General features: G+C 39.3%; 1 protein-coding gene across 1 annotated transcript; it reads left to right on the top strand.

Annotated features, from left to right (window-relative positions):
• Positions 1 to 4835: 4835 nt before the first annotated feature.
• haspin (histone H3 associated protein kinase) lies at positions 4836 to 19782 on the top strand. The gene is made up of 16 exons (XM_035946154.2): positions 4836 to 5316; positions 6529 to 6666; positions 6912 to 7067; positions 7821 to 7958; positions 8575 to 10624; positions 11912 to 12056; positions 12186 to 12328; positions 12513 to 12701; positions 13182 to 13267; positions 13420 to 13482; positions 13578 to 13669; positions 14590 to 14669; positions 15153 to 15241; positions 15929 to 16071; positions 16672 to 16774; positions 18301 to 19782. Exons 1-16 carry the CDS (start codon positions 5171 to 5173, stop codon positions 18500 to 18502), a joined length of 3963 nt encoding a protein of 1320 aa, XP_035802047.2. The 5' UTR covers positions 4836 to 5170; the 3' UTR covers positions 18503 to 19782.
• The last annotated feature ends 355 nt before the right edge of the window (positions 19783 to 20137 follow it).

The following is a 20137-nucleotide window of genomic DNA, read 5'->3' as shown; positions in this document are numbered from 1 at the left end:
AACCACAAACCATAACATTTCAACCGCCATGCTTCACAGTTGGTATGAGGTTCTTCTCCTGAAAAGCTGCCTTTGGTCTGCACCAAACATGTCTGTTGTCACTGTGGCTAAACAACCCAGTCTTTGATTCGTCTGTCCAGACCACATCATTCCCAGAGGCCTGCTCTTTGTCTTTATATCCACTGACAACCTGTAGTCTTAATTTAATGATTCTTTGTGGACAGCAAGGGATTTTTCCTGGCACACCTCCCATGCAGGTCAGATTTGTGCAATGTCTGTTGGATTGCAGATGCAGAACTTTGGCACCAACAGTTGCAAGAGTTACTAGCAGATGTGATGAAACTTCGGGAACCTCTGAGACATCTTATTGCGTCAAACAGTCTGCGGTTGGGCAGAATCTTCAGCCAGTTCTGGACAAATTGGCATCTGACTGAAATCTACAACACTTGTAGATGATTATCTTTAAATAACTTGGAGCTCTTATTAAACTCCTCACCTTACTTCTTCCATGTGACTTGTCTATTTTCGTTGATCAATTAATGAAAGCAACTACAAAATTTAACTTTTATGTAATTTGTTTGAGGATCAATGTTTATTCGATCAAATAGGTAAAAAAAAGTCTACAAGTTTTAATATTTTTTTAACTGTATATGCAATACATACATAGTGTGTTTCAAATTTTAAATACACCCACATTGCATATATATATGTATATATACACTACTGTTCAAAAGCTTGGGGTCACCCAGGCAATTTCATGTTTTCCATGAAAACTCACACTTTCATTCATGTGTTAACATAACTGTACAAGGGTTTTCTAATCATCAATTAGCCTTTCACCACCATTAGCTAACACAATGTAGCATTAGAACACAGGAGTGATGGTTGCTGGAAATGGGCCTCTGTAACCCTATGGAGATATTCCATTAACCCTTTGATGCACAACATGGGTCAAAAGTGACCCAAATCCAGTGGAAAACGGATATTTCTTGACCCACACTGCGCATCAAAGGGTTTAAAATCAGCCGTTTCCAGCTAGAATAGTCATTTACCACATTAACAATGTCTAGGCTGTATTTATGATTAATTTATTGTTATCCTCATTGAAAAATTTGCTTTTTAAAAAAAAAAGTAAGGACATTTCTAAGTGACCACAAACTTTTGAACGGTAGTGTATATATATCTACACCGATCAGGCATAACATTATGACCTTCCTTCTAATATTGTGTTGGTCACCTTTGTGCTGCTAAAACTCCTCTGACCCAGTGGGGCATGTACACAGGACCTCTGGGGATGTCCTGACTGGGATGGTGGCAGTGAATTCTGTGGGTTGCAGGGTGGAACCTACCTAGATCAGGCTTATCCTGGAACATCCCATAGATGCTCAGTAAGATTTGGATCTGGGGAGTGTGGAACCCGGGTCAACACCTTAGCTCTGTCGTGTTCCCTGGGTCACTCCTGAGCAGTTTTTGTGGTGTTTCAGGGTGCATTGTCCTGCTGAAGGTGGAAATTGGCATCAAAGGAGTGTTGCTGCCATGGGGGGTCTGGAGGGTTGGAGGGCTGCTTAACCTGAAAGGTTTAGGTGGGTGGTATATGTCAAATAGCCACATGAATGTCAGGACTCAAGGTTTCATTGCTCAACATTGCATTATAACAATATGATCGATGTTATTTTATTCACCTGTCAGTGGTCATAAGGTTGTGGTTGATCGGTGTATATACTAGTAACATTTAATTTCTCTGTCTCTGAAACTTATTGACACAAAACAACAACAAAAAAGGGCACTTAGTCAGAAATTAACTCATTTATTGTTTAAACTGAATTCAATGGGATTTCTTTGTAAGCTCAGTCATGATTAAATAATAGAAGATTAAGACAATGTATTGGGCAGAAAGGAATTTCTGCATAGACCAGTGTTTTTACATTTAACCTAACTTGAACCAGGAACATTTCTGTATGGAATTAATGCACTTATGGAAAATATTCTTCTTGGACCAAGAATTTTTATAAGTTCCTACTGTCGCCTTGCTGGAAAGAGAGTTTCATTAAACCTCATCAGGCCACAGTTCCAGAACACTTAAATGATGCATAGCACCTTATTACTGGAGTTGCATGTGATATAGGTAAGTCTTTAAATTATCTGCAGGATGAGCTTCAAAACATTTAGAGATAAATGGGGAGCAACCGAGGCCTGAAAGGTATGAGTTCAGTTAAACAGAGGAAACATATAGGCTACTTTGTGTACACAATATTGAGTTAATAGACAAAAAGTGAAAAAGCTGTAAATTATTACTCTTTAAAGTTGCTGAAATGTAAAAGAGCATAGCCTAGTTTGGGCTGGAGACAAAGAGGACAAGTTAGTCTGTAAGGAAGACACACATAGAAGCATGTTCCAAAACGATAATTAATTAATTTCCTTTCCAGTTCAGCATTATATTTTAATAATCATTTAATTGATTACATGAAAGGAAATGCAAATGTGTATGGCTTTTAAACATAGCGACGTTGGTGACCTCCTGACTGGTTCCACTTGTCTGCTGCTTCATTTCCCTTCAAAGACATTTCTAAAGCTAATGATCACATTTCCATTGTACTTGGCATTAGCATGCTATATACGCTAATATAATTTAATTTTACGGTCTCACAGGGCTAATTAAAACAGGCCTCATCCTTGTTTAATTTGTGATACAAATAGTTGTCCACTGACTAGAATAAAGAACATGCGGTGGTCTACATTCATGAACATTCTGTTTATCACATATATTTATCTAAATTTTAAATCTGCATTGAATTTAGACATAACTTGGGCATACATGGTATTTAGTACATATCACTGCTGTACGGTATGCTACAGTTACAGCACAAGAGAGAATGGTGTAATAAAGGGATGACACCTGGTGGTTACACTTGTGTACTACATTATTTGAGACGGGGTTTGGTCATACAACTGGCCACATAAATAAGTTTGATTTTGAGACATTTTTAATCCCTACTGTAGCGCAATAATAACCAAAACCAGTGCACCAGAGATTTGAATAAGATAGTAAACATGCAAGAATAATGATCCCCACTATTCACTCCACAAACCCATGAATCCTCATATATACTGAATACTGCTCATTGTGTAGAGTAAAACAGTAATTTTATTTAAAGGTCTGAGGAAAAAACACAGAATGCTGATGACACCAAACCATTTCACTTTCTTTATTTGAATCAATGGGAATTTGTAATAGAGAATAAACCATGTCATACTTTGTGATTACATACATTCATAGACATAGATTTTAGGGGCAATGCAGGGATATTTAGATCAATATTTAGAAGTGAGCACACACCTGTGTTGTATCTCTTCCATATAAAGTGATTCACAATTGTTTCACCTTACAGTAATTAAATCACTTCTAAGTTGAACATCAGGGTATTTGCTCTGATGCAAAATTAAAAACTAATAATCGCAATTTACTATATTAAAAATACAGGCACCTCAGTGGGAATATCTTCCATTATTAAGATGAAAATCTTTTTTTTTTTTTTTAAATACTTCTTATGATCGCCTTTGTTTTTTAAATTGATTAATTCTGCTTGACCTGGAGAAAGTTTGCAGTGTTGCACAAATTTCTAGAGAGATGTTCTGCCATTCTTCAGAAACAGCTTCTTCTAGTTGTTCTTTGCTGGAGACGTTGTGTTGCTTTGACTCATTGTCATGCTGGAATATTCCTCTTCAGTAGCCAGTACCCTCAGCCAGTATTTTGGTTACAGACATTTACTTTACCATCTATAAATGTCATCTCTGCAACACCTTTTGCACTCTGTCAGAACTATGGTCTGACAAATACAGAACATTCACTGTGATCCACCTCTAAAGGTTCATACCAAGCATGCTGCACCCCATCTGAGCAGAAAATATTGAGCTTGGTGTCATCAGACCAGCATGCTCCCAGTATTCTGTCCTGGTCTTTAGCAAAGTTTCATGTTTTGTGCTAAACAGCAAGTAAGGGTTTGTTGCTTGCTACCATCCAAAGCTTTTCATGCTATGCAATGTCTGAGCTGCCACCAAAACTCAGATTTCCTTTGCTAATCCTGTGTTATCTTTTTTTTCAGAGCTAAATTGAGCAAGTAGAACCATGTACATGGTGTCATTTTAGGAGGACAGTCGGTGCACCTTTGATTAGTGGTGCCATGGCTCATACATTTGCTGATTGCTGCAAATGTGATTTGACAGATTTTTTTTGTTGTTGAAAGATCATCCTGTATCCTTTTCCATCTTTGTGAAGCTCTGCAATTGGATTTTGTAGTTCCTCTAGCAATCCTATTCCATTTAGATGCATGATGCAGATATGGAGATCAACACAGTCCATAGGTTCAACACCGAGAAAGTTCTGGAGGTCATGTAATTTTATAACCTGCAACTGGGTTAATTGGAAATCACAGGTGTACTCAGTGTTGTTTCAGGGATCAGAGGTTTTCTGACTTGTGTGTTAGTATTGTTGGACTGAGTGTCTACTTCTGGGCCTGTGTTTTCAATATGGTCTTTGTACAGAACGGCTTGTTTTAGATTGTTCATAGGAGGAAACACTCTATTTGCCAACTTACAAATAATAAAGTTTATGTGAGCTGATACAATTTTAAACAACATTTGACATTTAAATGATATTGTACATAGGTATACTTACTTCTTTTGTGTGCTGTATTTTTATTAGAGGTCCGGATTTGGTCCACAGACCGCTGTTGTCTCCCAACAACTGCAGCCTGCCTCCTCCAGACTGTAATTACTCCAACCCGCCAGGTGGCGCTGTGGTGACATCATCAGGTGCTTTTGACCAATCAGCGGCGTTCAGCGGTTTGAACAAGAAGCGGGTCCTGCGGCGGATTTGTTAAATTTATAGAAGAAAATAATGAAGAACACATAAAAAAGAGATACAGATAAAACTACCGGTCATGGCGAAGGGTTGAAACAGCTCTTCGGGTCGAGTTTAAATAAGCTTCGTCGGTTTCTGTTAATAAAATGTAAGAACGGTATTACAGTGAATTGTGTTTGTCTGTTAGCCGAAGCCGAGCTATCCGGCTAGCCTTCAGTTGACTGAGTTATGTCAGTTGCATTTGAACTCTGCTCCGTTCATTTTATGTAAACTTGACTTGTTAACACGGTTTTAGCTGCACTTTTAAACATGAAGCCGTTAGTTCTGAAGACGTACGGTAAACAGAGGCGAAAGGTGTCCGCCTGGATTTCACCTGATGTCCGCAAGCAGGCCTTCGACAGCAGCGTGTCAACAGATGATTCCGTGTTTGAAATCCGAAAAACGACGAGGATGAGGTTTGTTCAGTCCAGTAGTTATGACTGTCAACTTTACGATCAATGCGCGGTACTATGATATTTATATATCCTATATCACATTGCTTTTTCATCAGGCTTTCCAGTTACTTATATTTAAGGGGATTTGTACAGAGCAATATCTAGCAAAGGTTACCACATATAAGGTTGCATAAAGTTCATTATTATTAGGGAAAGTATGCCAGGATACATTAAATACTTAAAAAGAAACTACAGTGGTATGCACATTTTCACACAGGAGTGTCAGCTTTGTAGTCTTGTACTTTCTTCATAAATCCATTACTTGTCAGCTATCAAATTGATTCCCAACTATGTTGATAGTCGTTGAACAGATCTGAGTCGTTTTTGACGAAAAAAAGTAAATTATCTGATACAAGCTTTTTAAATATTCAGCGTTTTCAAATTTCTTTCCTTCTGTCTTTGGGTTGTGGACAAGACATTTAAGGATGTCATCTGGGGCTTTGGGAAACACTGATCACCATTTTCCACAATTTTCTGGCATTTTACAGACCTAATAGCTAATGAATTGATCGAGAAAATTAACAAAAGAGGAATCAATAATGATAATAGTGCAGTGCTAATACCACCATATCTAGTGTCATTATGAGCTGCAAGTTTATCATCACACAAATCTGCAGTAACGAAGTGATCTGTTTATAAAAATGGTTATTTTAAACAACCCAGCACCACAGATCATTGATCAGTTTATCTCTCAGTTGTGAAATATCTATTTCAGTCTTTGCCTTGGTTACAGGAAAATTAAAATTTAAGGGATCCTAATCAAAATGTCTGTTTTTGTTTAGTGATTAACATGTTAAGAAAATGAACAGATGACAATCTCAATTTGGTTTTTTTTTGCTTGTTTTTGCAGTGAAAATTTATAGATTTTTTTTTATGCCATGTACGCAGACCTCTGGCAGATATATTTCCACGCCAGGAGTGTAACTATATCTGAAAATGGCTGCATAGGTGGCACGCACAGATTGCACATATGGAAAAATACTCAAAACTCTCTGTGGATGTAGCATACATCATTGTACAGAAATTAATTTTTTTTAAAATTACCTTCTGAAATATATAAGACAATAATTCTGGTTTGATTTGTATTCAGTTTTCTCTCTAACCTGCTTGCGCTCATGTTTAAAAGCATATCTTTATAGCTGGTTAAGTTTCCGCCTGTCTTTCATTTCACAGAGGCAAGCAACCGGAGGCTGGTGGTCGTCAAGCAATGCGTCCTGCCAAGCAGAAAGCCATGCTGTGTCTGACTGAGAAGAGTTTTAATGAGGAGAACATCATGGTTCATTCTCCACCTTCTCAGCAAATTAAGACCAGGTTGATGGATGGATGGATATTTTTATTTTATTAATGCACATTTTGTAATACTTACATCATTAATAACGTGTAACACATTTGCTGACATTATTAATATTTTTTTATTATTCTGAAAGATTGTGTAATACTTTTATCAATCCCAGGACAGATATATTTGAGGTTCACTGTATGGTCTTTGCATCATTTAATATCATAGTTTTTTCTGACGTATTTGTGCATACTTATCTTTTTTTGACCATCCTTAGAATGAGGAGGAAGACAAGTGTTGCTGTTAGCAGAGAGGTCCATCCTGCCAGGAGAAAAGCCAAGCTCTGTCTGTCACTGACCAGCAGTGATGAGGAGAACAAAAGTAGACCTTCTTCTCCCCCTCCTCCGCTCACTCAGCAGAGCAAGACAACCAGGTCTGTGCATAAAAAACCATAAGCAGAACATTATTTAAATGCAAAGGATAGTCAGCATGTGTAGAGGTTAGTGCTTCTGTGTTTTTATGTTACTTCAAGAGTGTCTGCAAGCATCTATTTGACATTAATGGCAAACATAGGACTTAAGCTTTGATTGTGGAGGCCCACATGGACAACTGCAACACCACCGGCACCTACTTGTAGCTATTATGCTACTTTCTAGTGTGCTCGAAAGATGTGTCCCATAAATATGCAGTAGACGGGTGTCCTCCTGTTTCACTCTTGCACAGCGCTGCCTTTGTAATGTAGTGGCTGTGTGGACATAAACTTTAGGCTGCAAATGGACATCTGCAGAGGGACCCGCTTGGACTCTCCCAGATGCAGAATGTATACACTGGCCTTGTGTTTTTAAAAAGAGCCAATTGTTTTCAACAATCCACAAACCCAAAGAAGTGCAAATTTATGATGACAGACAAAAGCCTCAAATGTTTGCTTTAGTTATGTGGAAACTAGATTAAGTGTTTGTACACAAGAAAAGCTGTTATAGTCATTTATTTTCTGATGGTAGATTTTGTTGACACATTGACAACTGGTTATATACTAAGATTTTAACTGCATTCCCACAGATTTCCCTTCATGAATGCACATTTTAAGTCATTACTGTGTGCCTCCTTGAAATTAGTCACTTGCAGAATTAAGTTTTGCATCTGTTAATGTATTTCTGAAATAATCTTTGTCTCTGAACGCCAACAGAAAAAGCCGGCTTGTGTCTGAACCAGATGTTGTGGCAAGGCAGAAACCCCAGCGAGTTTTTTCCACCAGTAAAAGTGAAGAAGAAATGTCTGCACCAAAACGCCACAAAAGTTCACTTCAAATGAAGACAGACTCTGAGTAAGTGCTCTGTCTAGTTTTTAAGGCCTCATTACTTGTTTTTTTTTTTTTTTTTTTTGAACTTGTTTATGACACTTATCCAGATTTTTCCCCCTGACTAGATCCTTGCTTGTGCTGTATCCACACTCAGATGTACGTCACTTTGGATAAAAGCGTCTTATAAATGAAACTGTAGAATTAAAAGACTGAAACTCCTCCCGCTCCCCCATCCAAAAACATGCACAACCCAGAGATGGAACGCTTACCCACCCCACACCCCCCTGCTCTCAAACAGAGACTCACTGATGGACAATAATCATTTTAATGTGCAATAACCATTTCATACCGAGCATTTTACTTGCATCAGTCACTTTAAAGCAGATGTTGCACCTCATTGCACTACTACACTTTTACACTTTAAAAAAAAAAAATACTTGTCTCTACTTGTTTTATACAGCTGTTTGTTGTTTGTTATATTATGCTGTTTTTGTTTTTTTGGAAGTTCCAACAAAATTTCGTTGCAGAAATGCAGTGACAATAAATATCCTTGAATCCTTGAAAAGAGACCGTTACATAAATGTTCTTAGTAATTGCGGTAACCATGAGGTCTTCTTCTCTTCCTCTTTGTGTTCTTCAGTGTTCATCCTCCTCCTGCTGGCCGTTTTGTAACCCACCGCAGACGTACAGCTGCCACGAAACCCAGAATCTCCAAAGCAATAGCCAGCATACTCAGCTCTTCTGATGATTTTACTCGCGGAGTGTTTGGTTCCAGCAGGATTCATCGACCTTCCAGGAAAAGGAAGGTCCCACCAACATTTGTGGTGTCAAGTGCAGAGAACTCGATGAATGCTGCAGGGACTTCCAGCTTTGCCACCAACCCCTTCCGAGAGATATCTCTCAATGAGTTGGCAGATCACAGTCTGGGACCCTGCCCCAGGAAACCCATCTTCTGCTCTACGCCCTCAGCAGCCTCTTCGAGCAAACGCAGACATCCTAAACTGTTTCCTATCAATGATCAGTCCTCGGCTTCTCAGTCCATATCAGTAAGCTGCATAGGTGGCTTGAACACATTTGAAGAGGATTCACCAGAAAAGCCTGCCCCGCCGCCTCTTTGTGCATCAATTACTGGACTCGACTCTAAGGAGAAGCTGCAGCCAAGCCTTGATGAGCTGCAGGAAGAACCAGACCTGCATCACCATGAAGAACCATCTGTTAAATTATTTATGGAGCCCAGGAGAAGGCGCTGCAATGACGAAGCAGTGAGCAACAGTAAAGACTCCGGGACTAAGAATGATGGGCAATTACCAAGTGTAAATCTGCTCTCCACAGACAGTGGAAGCAGCAGTCATTTTGTGTCAGCAGCAGCAGGGTTAGAGTGGCTGATAGAGGCTCTGAAGGAGAAATGTTTGACCGAGCGCTGCACAGTGCAGCTGGAGAGATTAGACTTCCTCACTGTGACTCAGCTCTGCAGTCAAACAACTTACTCATCCTGTTTGGAACATTCAAGCTCAGCTCACAGCCAGCAGACTGATAAACACCTTCACTCTGTAGATGGTCAAATGGATGATCTTTCACAGTCTGTAGAAGCAGCACTTCATTTATCTGTGACAAGCAATAAAAACAGTGATTATTTACACTCAGTAAATAGTTTTGAACAAACATCTTCAGTGACTGACAGTCCCAGCAGGAACATTTTATCATTAGTCAACGGTAAGCTGTCTGCTGAACACTCATCCACTGAAGCGTTCATGGAGCGGCCAGAATCGGTGCTTTATGCTGAATCTACTCATCACACAGAAAGCAGCTTTGAGATAGCCATGGGCACACAATTACCAGCCAGTAGCACGTTGCAAACACGAAAACAGAAAGCTTTAGCTGTGAAGGAGCAGTGTCTTACTAAGAAACTTTCAGTTCAGACTGAAAAACTGTCTTTGTCACAACTCAAAAGCTTCGCCCAGCAGAAAGAAGCAGGTTTGCCTTGCAATGAGAGGCGTGTTAACCAACATGCATACAAGCGTGAAAATGACCACACTCATAACATGGACGACCCAGAAGACATCAAACATTCAGAAGGAATTACTGAAAGATTTGTGGTTTCTAATGATCAATTAAATGACCGTTCAGGAGCAAAGAGAAAAAGAGAAGAAAAGGCAGCGATGTTGAAGGAGAAATGTGTAACGGACAAATTTATTGTCGGGATAAAAAAACTAACTTTGTCACAGGTTAAAAAAAATCTGCAACTCAAAGATGGCACGCTTAAATCATCCACAGATGTGTCAAACTCAATGAGTGATGATCAGACAGAGACTGACCGCTTGTCTGAGAGTGACTCTAATCACTGTAATGAAGACACTTCTATGAAAGTCAATGTAAAAAACCAAAGCTCAAGTTGTTCGGAGGATAAGATTACCTCAGACAAAGAGCCTGAAAAGAACTCCGGCAATTCTGTCCATAAAAGGAAAAAGACGTCCTTGGCTCCTAAAGAAAAGAAAAGGAAGAGCATGTCCACAGACCGACCTGGGACAACAAGGAAGGCGTGTGTGAGCGGTATGAGCGTGAGTCGCTGGAAAATCAAAGGCAACACCAGCACACACGCATTCAGGGGCAGGACTGCACAAACAGGCCGGACCAAGGCTGTGGACTGTAGCATCAATGAGCTGATCCCCAAACAACACAAACAGCCAAGGGTGAGAACAGCATTCACAGAGACACTACAAAGTACTGCTTGGACATTATGGCCATCTAATAAATATCCACAGACATGATTTAGACATTTAGATTCTTAGAAGGTTAATCAGTGAAGGTAATTATGTTGACACTAGCATTTGATGGTTAAAACCTTTAAAATGTGATGATTTGCTGCAGCTTTTTGATATATCACTGGACATTTAATGGTACATGTCTGTGAGCACATAATGGAAACTCTGTAGGGTATTTTACTGTATATATTGTTAGCTGCTGCCCCCTAAAGAAGCATTTTCAGTAATTAAAAGCTGAGTATGCAATTCTAATGTGATACACTTTTTGTCAGATTCAGTTAATATCTGGTCAGTCTGCTAGCTGTCCGTTCTGAATGCGGCTTGATGAAAGTCTGGTGTTCATGCACAGCCCTGATACTGTAAGGCCTTATACTGTCTACATCCATGAGCACATGATGGAAGGGTCTGAGTGGCATGAATTTCACCGTAAGTTCAAATCCACAAGAGTGCACATGGACACGTCTGTGGACACCCACATGTAGCTCAAAATTTGTGTCCACTATGAAGTTACAAAGGCAGTCCACATGCTCAGCAGTAGCCTGCATGCACGGTATATGTAGGCCGCGATTCACTGTGCATATATAGAATGGTTCCTCGAAGTAGACGGAAAGCTGTAAAATTTAGAACAACTATACATCTGTGGTGTCTGGAGTTGTCCATATGTGCAGGGGAGTATAAATCCGGCTTAACAAGGAAACAAAGTGGTACGGACTGATCCAGACAACACTATTTCAGCGTATCCTGTGAATGGTTGTGCTCATTTACAAGCTAAATATGTGCAATCTTTCTTCAGAATTGCAGACTCCACTTGTAACAAATGTATTTGTTCTCCCACTTCCTTGAACACAGCATTATGGCAGTGGAATTTTGTTTTTGCACTCAAAGCATTAGAGGTAGACAACAACAGTATGTCTATTCAGTTACAGTACTCTGGTTGCTCCACAGACCACAGAAATCTTTAGTGCTTATTTTCACAGTAAAAAGAAGGTTCTTCATAAAAACAGCACTGAGGCAATTTCTAGTCATAGGTGTCGTCCAAACCCCAAACTATCCATGTGTCCCTAAAGCTAAGATGGAAAATATCTTTGTTGGTGATTTGAACATAAACATGTTGCATATCTGTTTAAAGTGTGTTCTGCCACAATCCACCCAACAGAAATTAAATATCAAAAGCTAGGAAGGATTTAAAATATGCATTGCGTATCTTGTGTGCAGGATTTGTGGGCAGCGACTACAAATTTCTCCACTCCAGTGAAAGCGAATCAGCTCAACCTCTCGTCTCTGTTGGCGGATTTCACACCGAGCACCCAAACCTGGAGCCGACTCAAAGCCGCTCTCTCTGTCCACCGCAAGGCCATGGGTAAACACACACATCACTAAGTTTTAATCAGGCCGTCAGTGGTTTTTGGCTGTTTACATTTTACACTCACAGTTCCAGTACACATGTCACCTCTGATCGATTTTGCTCGTCTCTGTTCCCTCTCATCAGTGCTGCTCACTCCGAGGAGTTTACGTCTCTCAGCGTCACACTCTCCGATGCTAGCAGACGTCAGCCAGGATCTCTTTGCCACTCCGATACGGACACTGCTCCCCAGACGCCTCCAGTCACAGCTGCAAAGCCGACAGTCTCTGGTACAACACACAGTCAACTAATATGAAGTGATAACGGCACATTACTGCATTCAAGTCCCAAACTGACAGGCTTGACATTATATTCAACTTTCTTCCTCTTACTTTCTAAATACTTGCTGCACTACTATGAACGTGGTCAGTCTGTGGATGTGTGTAACCTCAACCATCCCATCTTCTGTTGCAGGTTGTGTGTGAAGATGCAGAACTGTCGGATGCAGAGAAGGTGTATGCTGAGTGTGGCCAGCAGCAGCCCCTGCCTTGGGAGGAGTGTATTCTCCCGCATCGAATGAAAAAATGTGTGAAGATCGGGGAGGGGACCTTTGGAGAGGTCTTCTCTACCACCAATGCCTCGGGAGACACCGTTGCGCTCAAAGTATGTGTGTTTGTGTGTGTATGATTTTGTGTTCGTGTTGTTGTTTTTCTTAGCATCTGACAGTGTGATGTAAACCATACTGCATCATGTGTAATGTCACACCTTTGAGAGGGTTGTACATTTAAGGTTCACTCAATAGCTTTTTCCAGATCTTCTGACCACCTGCCATGGTGATCTTCAGTGAAAAAAACTTGTTTTAGGTTTAGTTTAATTTTAGTCATAATGATAAGTTGTATTTGTACTTTTAAGCAAATTGTATTTACTGAAAAAGCTGTGGATTACAGTGAAAAGTTATGAGGAAAGGCCAGATTTTTTTTCACATTTTAGAAAAATACATTTCTTGCCAGGGTCAAGAATGAGCCTTCATATCTAAACGGAAGAAAACACATATATGTTCAATAATAACGCCTAGTTTTCAATGTTACATGCAAATTATGTGTACAGTGTAATCTGAAGGAACACACTGGCTTTTATTTTCAGATCATTCCTGTAGAGGGCAGCGAGAAGGTGAACGGAGAGAACCAGAAGACTTTAGGAGAGATTCTCCATGAGATAATTATCTCAAAGTAAGCAGTACACTGAGTACAGACTGACACTTCACTCCACATGAGTCCATTTGCTGAAACGTTTCAGTTTAGTGATACCTAATGATGAACCTTTGAAACCACATCAACGCAATCCGGCGATAATGAACAGCTTTGGCTTGTTTTTCTAACAGGGAACTGAGCAGCCTGAAAGAGAAGCATCAAAACCAGACTCATGGCTTTATTGGACTCAATGAGTGAGTTTTCTCTTTGGCCTTTGTCTTTATGTTTGTAAGCTTCTCAGCAGTTCTAATAGTTAATGTGACTTGATGTGTCTGGCGTTCCCTCATAGTCTTCACTGCGTCCGAGGCTGCTACCCTCCAGATTTCCTGAATGCTTGGGACACATTTGATCAGCGTAAAGGTTCTGAGAATGACAGACCAGGTCAGTGGCACTTTCTTATGACTTTCAATTACTGTCTGTGATTATTAGAGAACAAACAAAATCAACTAAAAGAAAATCTACACTGATCAGCCACAACATTAAAACACTGTCAGGTTATGTGAATAACATTATGTATCCCGTGACAGTTGCACCTGTCAGTGGGTGGGATATATCAGACAGCGAGTGAACAGTCAGGCCTTGAAGTTGATGTGTTGAAAGAAGAAAAAATGGACAAGCATAGGGATCTTGGACAAGGGCCAAATTGTGATGACTAGATGGCTGGGTCAGAACATTTCCAAAATGGCAGATCCTGTCAAGTGGTCCAAGGAAGCACAACTGATGCACTGGTGATATGTTCATGGGGACCCAAGGATCACTAATGCATGTGGCTGTGAAGGTCGGGCAGTGTGGTCCAATCTCACAGCAGAAATTGCTTAAAACTGTGTTGCTTGTTATTAAACAAAGGTGCCAGAAAACAGTGAATCACTGCTTAGTGTGGAGTCATCATGCCGATGCTAAACTCTGTGTAACACTAAAAGCATCTACAATGGGCACCTGACCATCAGAACTGGACCATGTAGTACTGAGAGAAGGTGGCCTGGTCTGCTGAATCACATTTTCTTGTAATGTGCTGAAAATACATTCACAAAGACACCACCTGGAAGCTTCCAGGACTTAAAGGATCTGCTGGTAACACCTTTTTGCCTGTTACAGGACACCTTCCAAGGTCTTGTGGAGCCTCAACAGGTCAAAGCTGTTTTGACTGTATAAAGGGGGTCATACATGATATTAAGCAGGTGGTTTCATTGTTGTGGTTGCTCAGTGTATGTATGTATATACTGTATAGTTTACTCCCTATTAATTTGACTACCAGTAGAATTTTAGTTTCATTGGATTTTTCTCTATGTATCTTTGCCTAGATTTCTTTAAAAAGGATCAGTTATTCATAATCCTGGAGTTTGAGTTTGGAGGCGTCGACTTGGAGAACAGCAATGGAACGGTAGGAACACCACATCCTCATGACAGATGACTTGCACCTTCCCTGTACCACTGTTGGAGATAAATTTTAAATGCTACTATAATTTCACTGTTTCAGTGACAGTTTCAAGCGCTCTGTCTTCAAAGTGAAGCATGATGAGCTACGCTCTCCTCTCATTACACAGGCTTCAGCTCATTACACTTGCACACTAGCTGTATAATGTGCTCAAACATTAATGAAGACAGAATGCATTAAAAAATAATACTGTCTTGAACTGAGTCATTACAACTTAATGTCAGCGAGACCATACATTAGATCCATGCCTGAGGAATTACAGAAAGACGATGCTCAGCAGCTTCACAAAACCTCCAGTTTCTGCAATTGCTGTGTACTGATTAGAAACAACAGGAACTATATTTTCTAATCATTAGCTTATGATCCCGCAGTGTTTCAGTGGTGCAAGAGTGAAAGGCAGCCTTTAATTTAAGCCTTTTTTATGTTAAGTTTACATCTTTAAGGGTAGCGAAGAGCATCCTTCATCAAGTTACTGCTGCCTTGGCTGTCGCTGAGCAGGAGCTACGCTTTGAACACAGGTGGAGTACAATCACACGCACACTTCACAAATTACACTACAGTTTGATAGATCACTACTTTCGTACACTGAGCAGGAGATGACACCATGTAATTAAAATTTCTAAAATATCGATCACAGTTTCCCAGAGTCCAAGATGATTCTTCAAACATTTAGTGTTGTCTCACATGCAAACCAAAACCTTTCAATATTATTTATTATAATTAAGAAAACCAGAAGATTGACAAGGCAGAAACAGTAAATCTTGCATTTTGTTTAATAAATTTGAATAATTCTAAAAATTGTTGATTAACTTAAATATCAATTGACTAATCATTTAAACTCTAGCTGCTATAGAGGCAAAGCAGATCTCTCTGAATTTATGTTTTAAGTTAATCTGTGTTATCATTGACTAACACACATGTAAGCATTCCATAACTTGGATAATTCTAAATACATGTAACTTACAATATGTACACTTCATGTCTAAAACGACAACAAATACTTTTAGTCTTTCCTTTAGGCGATAAACTTGAACTCTGCCGCAGCAGGGGAGAAATGTGGCGTTCAGTCAAGTCAAGTATCAAACTTCGTGGTGTAAGCCAGCGCAGTGACGCAGTTGGTGTAAATGTGGTGTGAGTGTGATGGATGATTTGTTGGTGTCTTGTAACAGTGGAGAACTTTATCCCCTCTGTCCTGTTAACTGCAGGGACCTCCACTGGGGCAACGTATTGGTCAAAACAACCAAGCAGAAGACAGGGAGCTTCCTTCTGAGTGGAACAGCCCACTCTGTGGAAACCAAAGGGGTGCTGGTCCGCATCATTGACTATTCATTGTCCAGACTAGAAATCGGTGAGATATTTTTCTACGCCCAACCTTCTGCTGTCATATTAGAGTCAGTAACTTCTTTTAAATCACTTCTGAAAACCCACTTTTTCAGACTTGCTTTTATGTAAGGTTAACTTTTAGCTTTATTTAGTTTTAGTGCTCTATTTCGTATTATGTCCTGTTTATTTTAGATGTTCTTTCTTGTTGTGTTTTACTTTTAGCTGCCTGGTTCTTTGGTGTTATGTCGTCTCTCTAATTCTTTAGTTCTCTAACTTGTTTTTAAATTTTTTGTTTCTAGCTTTAACCCTCAATCTTATTCTCTAATTTTTAAACTGCCTGGTTCCTTTGTTTGATATGAGTGCTAATCTAGCTAATTATTCAATTAATTTATTGTAATTTTTACTATTTATTTTAAATGACTGCTCTGACTTGTCTCCTATATCTTGTTTGATGGTCTGTGTTGCATGTTTTAACTGCCAAAGTATTCAGTGACCGCTGTTCTCAAGGGTGCTATATAAATAACGTTATTATATTATTATCATATTTTAAACAGCTGGTTTTGTGCTCGTAATATACAGTAAAAATCGAGAGCAGTGTGACGAGCTCATGTTGTGTTTTCTACAGATGATCTAACGGTGTCCTGTGATATTTCAAATGATGAGGACCTCTTCCTGGGCCAGGGCGACTACCAGTTTGAAGTCTACAGACTGATGAGAAAGGAAAATGGGTCAGTCCATTTATTGTTTTGTATTTTTCGTTCGCCATTAGCTGGAGTTTCACTGTGCTGTGAAAGTGTCGCATTAATATTAATGTGAATTTTATCTTAATATGTCCCTCCACAAACCATCCTCTACTTTGCCTTTCTTAGCTCCTGCATCGACCGTTGCTATTATAAAATGTGGAGAGTCTTATTGTGTTTATACCATATGATTACATGCAAAATACTATATGTATCCAACTAAAAACACTAGTCAATAGTTCTGCCATATGGCTATTTCAGATCTTGCTTTCCTAATTTGAAGTGCCTCTCTTGTCTTTGATTTAACCCCTGAAAAGTCATCTCTGTGCATCAAAATCACATATTTAGACATTTTTTCCCCTGAGAATAGCCCCTTCCTACCTTAAAATGGCTCAGATATAATGTATTTTAACCATACTACTACACTAATGGTGCTCATTGAGCTCCGTCTTAATGGTACTTTTTGTTTTTTTGTGGTAATGTTGGAGTAATTCAACCACATCAAGAGTAATGATATGGAAAGTTTCACCTCCGTGTTGACTGGATTTGTTCCTTAGATTTGTCTCGTGCATGACCCCAGGAGTCTGAATACTTTAGTTTTATATGTGTAGAAATTCTATCATCTAGCTAAACGTGAAGGTGTTTGCACAGACCAGGAATTTTGTAAGCCAGATAAGCCGATCCAACAGGAGACATTTTCACTCCTGTTAATCTCAAGAACAGAGAGAAGTGAGATAACAGATGGAAAGCACATTTTTCTCCCGTTAGAAAGCTGCTTCTCCCTTCTCTCCCTACTACCACAGCCTCACTGTCTGACTCTCACGTCTTCACACTTACCTGTGAGTCTTCCACATCTCTTTATTGTACTGTGTGGTTTTAGTTGCATCTTCTCCCTGGTTTTATCTCTTTCCTTTGCAGCTGTTCCTCAGACTGCAACTAACATTGTTAAGCACCTCTATTTCAGTCCTCTTTCCACTGTTAATATTACAGACAATTTAAATTATATTTCTGTAGAGATAACTGAGAAACTATTCATTTAGGGTGTTTTTTTTTTTGGATTGCTGGTGGTACTATCTTCCAACCTATCAAAATCGAACATATATAACAGGAGATGTGGGATAAATAGAGCCTAGATATTCCAAGAACCTTCTTATTGATTTGATTTTTGCTGAATCAGTCAATATGATGTGTAGAGAATCAAAGCAGCCAATTAGAAACTTCAAAGTAGAAGGCAAGATGGACACATCTTGGGTTTGTGATATTGTGACTTTTCCTCAATTTTGTTTAGAGTTGATTAAAAACCTCCGTCATATCCCTTTCTCACATCAGTCTGTTAAATATGAAGCTACACCCAGCAACCAGTCGTGCTTTTTCTAATGTCAAACTGTTGCTTAAACACACAAGAGCCGTCTGCCTGTGGACCATTCTGCTCTTCTACGGCGTCAAAGCAACACCTCAGAATTGTTGTGGTAGCGATTTATCGATCCCCCGCTGCTGTTTTTGTCTTCTTCCAGAAACAACTGGAGCGACTACCACCCCCATACCAACGTGCTGTGGCTCCACTACCTGTGCTCCAAGCTGCTTTCAATGAAGTACCGGGGCACTGGAGGGAGGAGCGCCAAGGACATGCGAGCGGAGCTCACTCGTTTCTATGACAACATCCTCCAGTACAGCTCTGCCACAGAGGCGCTGCAGAACTGCCCCATGTTTCAGTAGTATGTGAGTGCTGAACAAATTAGGTGTGAGAAGGCTCATGTAGGGTTGGGGTTTTTTTTTGTTTTTTTTAGTCTGAAGAAGGTGCAGTGTATTTGAGTCATCTGATTTCAGCTTCCTTCATTCCGCAGTACGTTTGTCTCCTTTGTTAAACTTAAAGACAGTTATTGATCCTCTAGTAGCATACTAGCAGAGATGAAGGTTCTTTGGAGAGCCATGTACAAAGAGCTGTCTTATGACGAAAGTTATTAAAATGACGGTCTGAAAACAATGTATTTGTGTATTTATGGAGCTTGTTTTTCACTGTTACTACATGTGTTTATTTTACTGAGTTATGCATGTTACATATAAAGGCAGAAAAAATGTTTTCAATACATTTTGGCGTCGGATTTTTGTAGATCTTTGTAGTGATATTGTGCTCAAAATTAGTTTTTGAATGGTGGATGTTAATTACCAACTCTTATAACTCATCTATCCAGCAAAAATGTTTAATATTCTCTGGTTGTAGCTTCTCAGATTTGCTGCGTTCTGATGCAGGTTGAACGAGAAATTTTAAGATGTCGCCTTTAGCTGTAGAAAATGGTGATTATTTTCTGAATTTTAATGGGTAGGATGATTAATCTATTAGCTATTTTTTAATTAGCTTATAATGAAAATGATCGGTTCATCAAGAACCAAGCTACAAATACTGCATCTGAGGAAATTAGATTAGAAAAACAGAGCAGGCCACATCTGGTCATATGAAATTTCCAATAATCTGTTGAAGCAGATGTTAAAAAACATTGTCAAAATGGGCAACTGCTGTCCAGTATACAGGTGAAGCGGGCAAGTTTACATTTTTTAAAATAGGGATGTGAATGTGTTACTATTTTGCAAGAAAATTTTGAAACATTTCAGTCTCCCTGCTTGAGATCGATGGAGTTTATCTTATTTGAGGATTAAACAATATGATGGTATTAAAGTCCTAAATTTGTCAACTGACAGACTTGTTCCTCTTAAAAAATGTTTTCTGTGGCTTTTGGATGCTCGTAATGATCTTAATTTTTAGCATTTTACATGTATTTCATTCTTGTTTTGCCTTGCTTGTAGTATTTTATGTTTAATCTGTGTTTATGTTGATTTTAAACTTTTTAATCCTGTTTTCAGTCTTGCGTTTTTGCACATGTATTTGTCTTATACATGTTGCTCATTGGTCAACTGTGGGTGATCTAAAATGTGCTGATAAAGAGATTTTATTTGACAGATGTTGGCCAATAAAAATGATATACATTTAGTTAACTGCATTATTACTGGAAATTATTAACTCAAATATCTGTTAAATTCAGAATCTGTCTGGATTTAATGGTAATTTTTGGTGATTTCTTGCAACAATTAGAAGCAGGAGCTTGATTTGAGGAACACAGTCCACCTCTAAAATTAAACCTACCTTAAACTTTTGTGACATAAAATTGTGTAACTTGATTTAATGGCAGAGGACACTGGGAGCAGTTCTTCATGTAAGTAGTACAGCATGCAGACTAAAACTGCTCATTATACTGCTTCAATACCAGCATCATAACGTCTAATTGTTTCAGTTTTGTGGCACCTAAGGAAGAGCCCTGAAACCACATCAGAGTAGTCCAGCTGGAGGGCGGTGAC

The sequence above is a fragment of the Amphiprion ocellaris genome, chromosome 4 (assembly GCF_022539595.1).
Source record: "Amphiprion ocellaris isolate individual 3 ecotype Okinawa chromosome 4, ASM2253959v1, whole genome shotgun sequence".
NCBI classification, from domain to species: Eukaryota; Metazoa; Chordata; class Actinopteri; family Pomacentridae; genus Amphiprion; species Amphiprion ocellaris.
Note: the sequence above shows the minus strand (reverse complement) of the source record. Positions and strands in the feature narration are given on the sequence as shown.

What these genes read in the sequence shown, in the direction of transcription:
- haspin (XM_035946154.2), top strand. Translation starts at nt 5,171, where the DNA reads ATGAAGCCGTTAGTTCTGAAGACGTACGGTAAACAGAGGCGAAAGGTG. An exon ending in CAGCAGAGCAAGACAACCAG is followed by an intron (nt 7,068 to 7,820) that starts GTCTGTGCATAA and finishes GAACGCCAACAG; the next exon opens with AAAAAGCCGGCTTGTGTCTG. An exon ending in CAAATGAAGACAGACTCTGA is followed by an intron (nt 7,959 to 8,574) that starts GTAAGTGCTCTG and finishes TGTGTTCTTCAG; the next exon opens with TGTTCATCCTCCTCCTGCTG.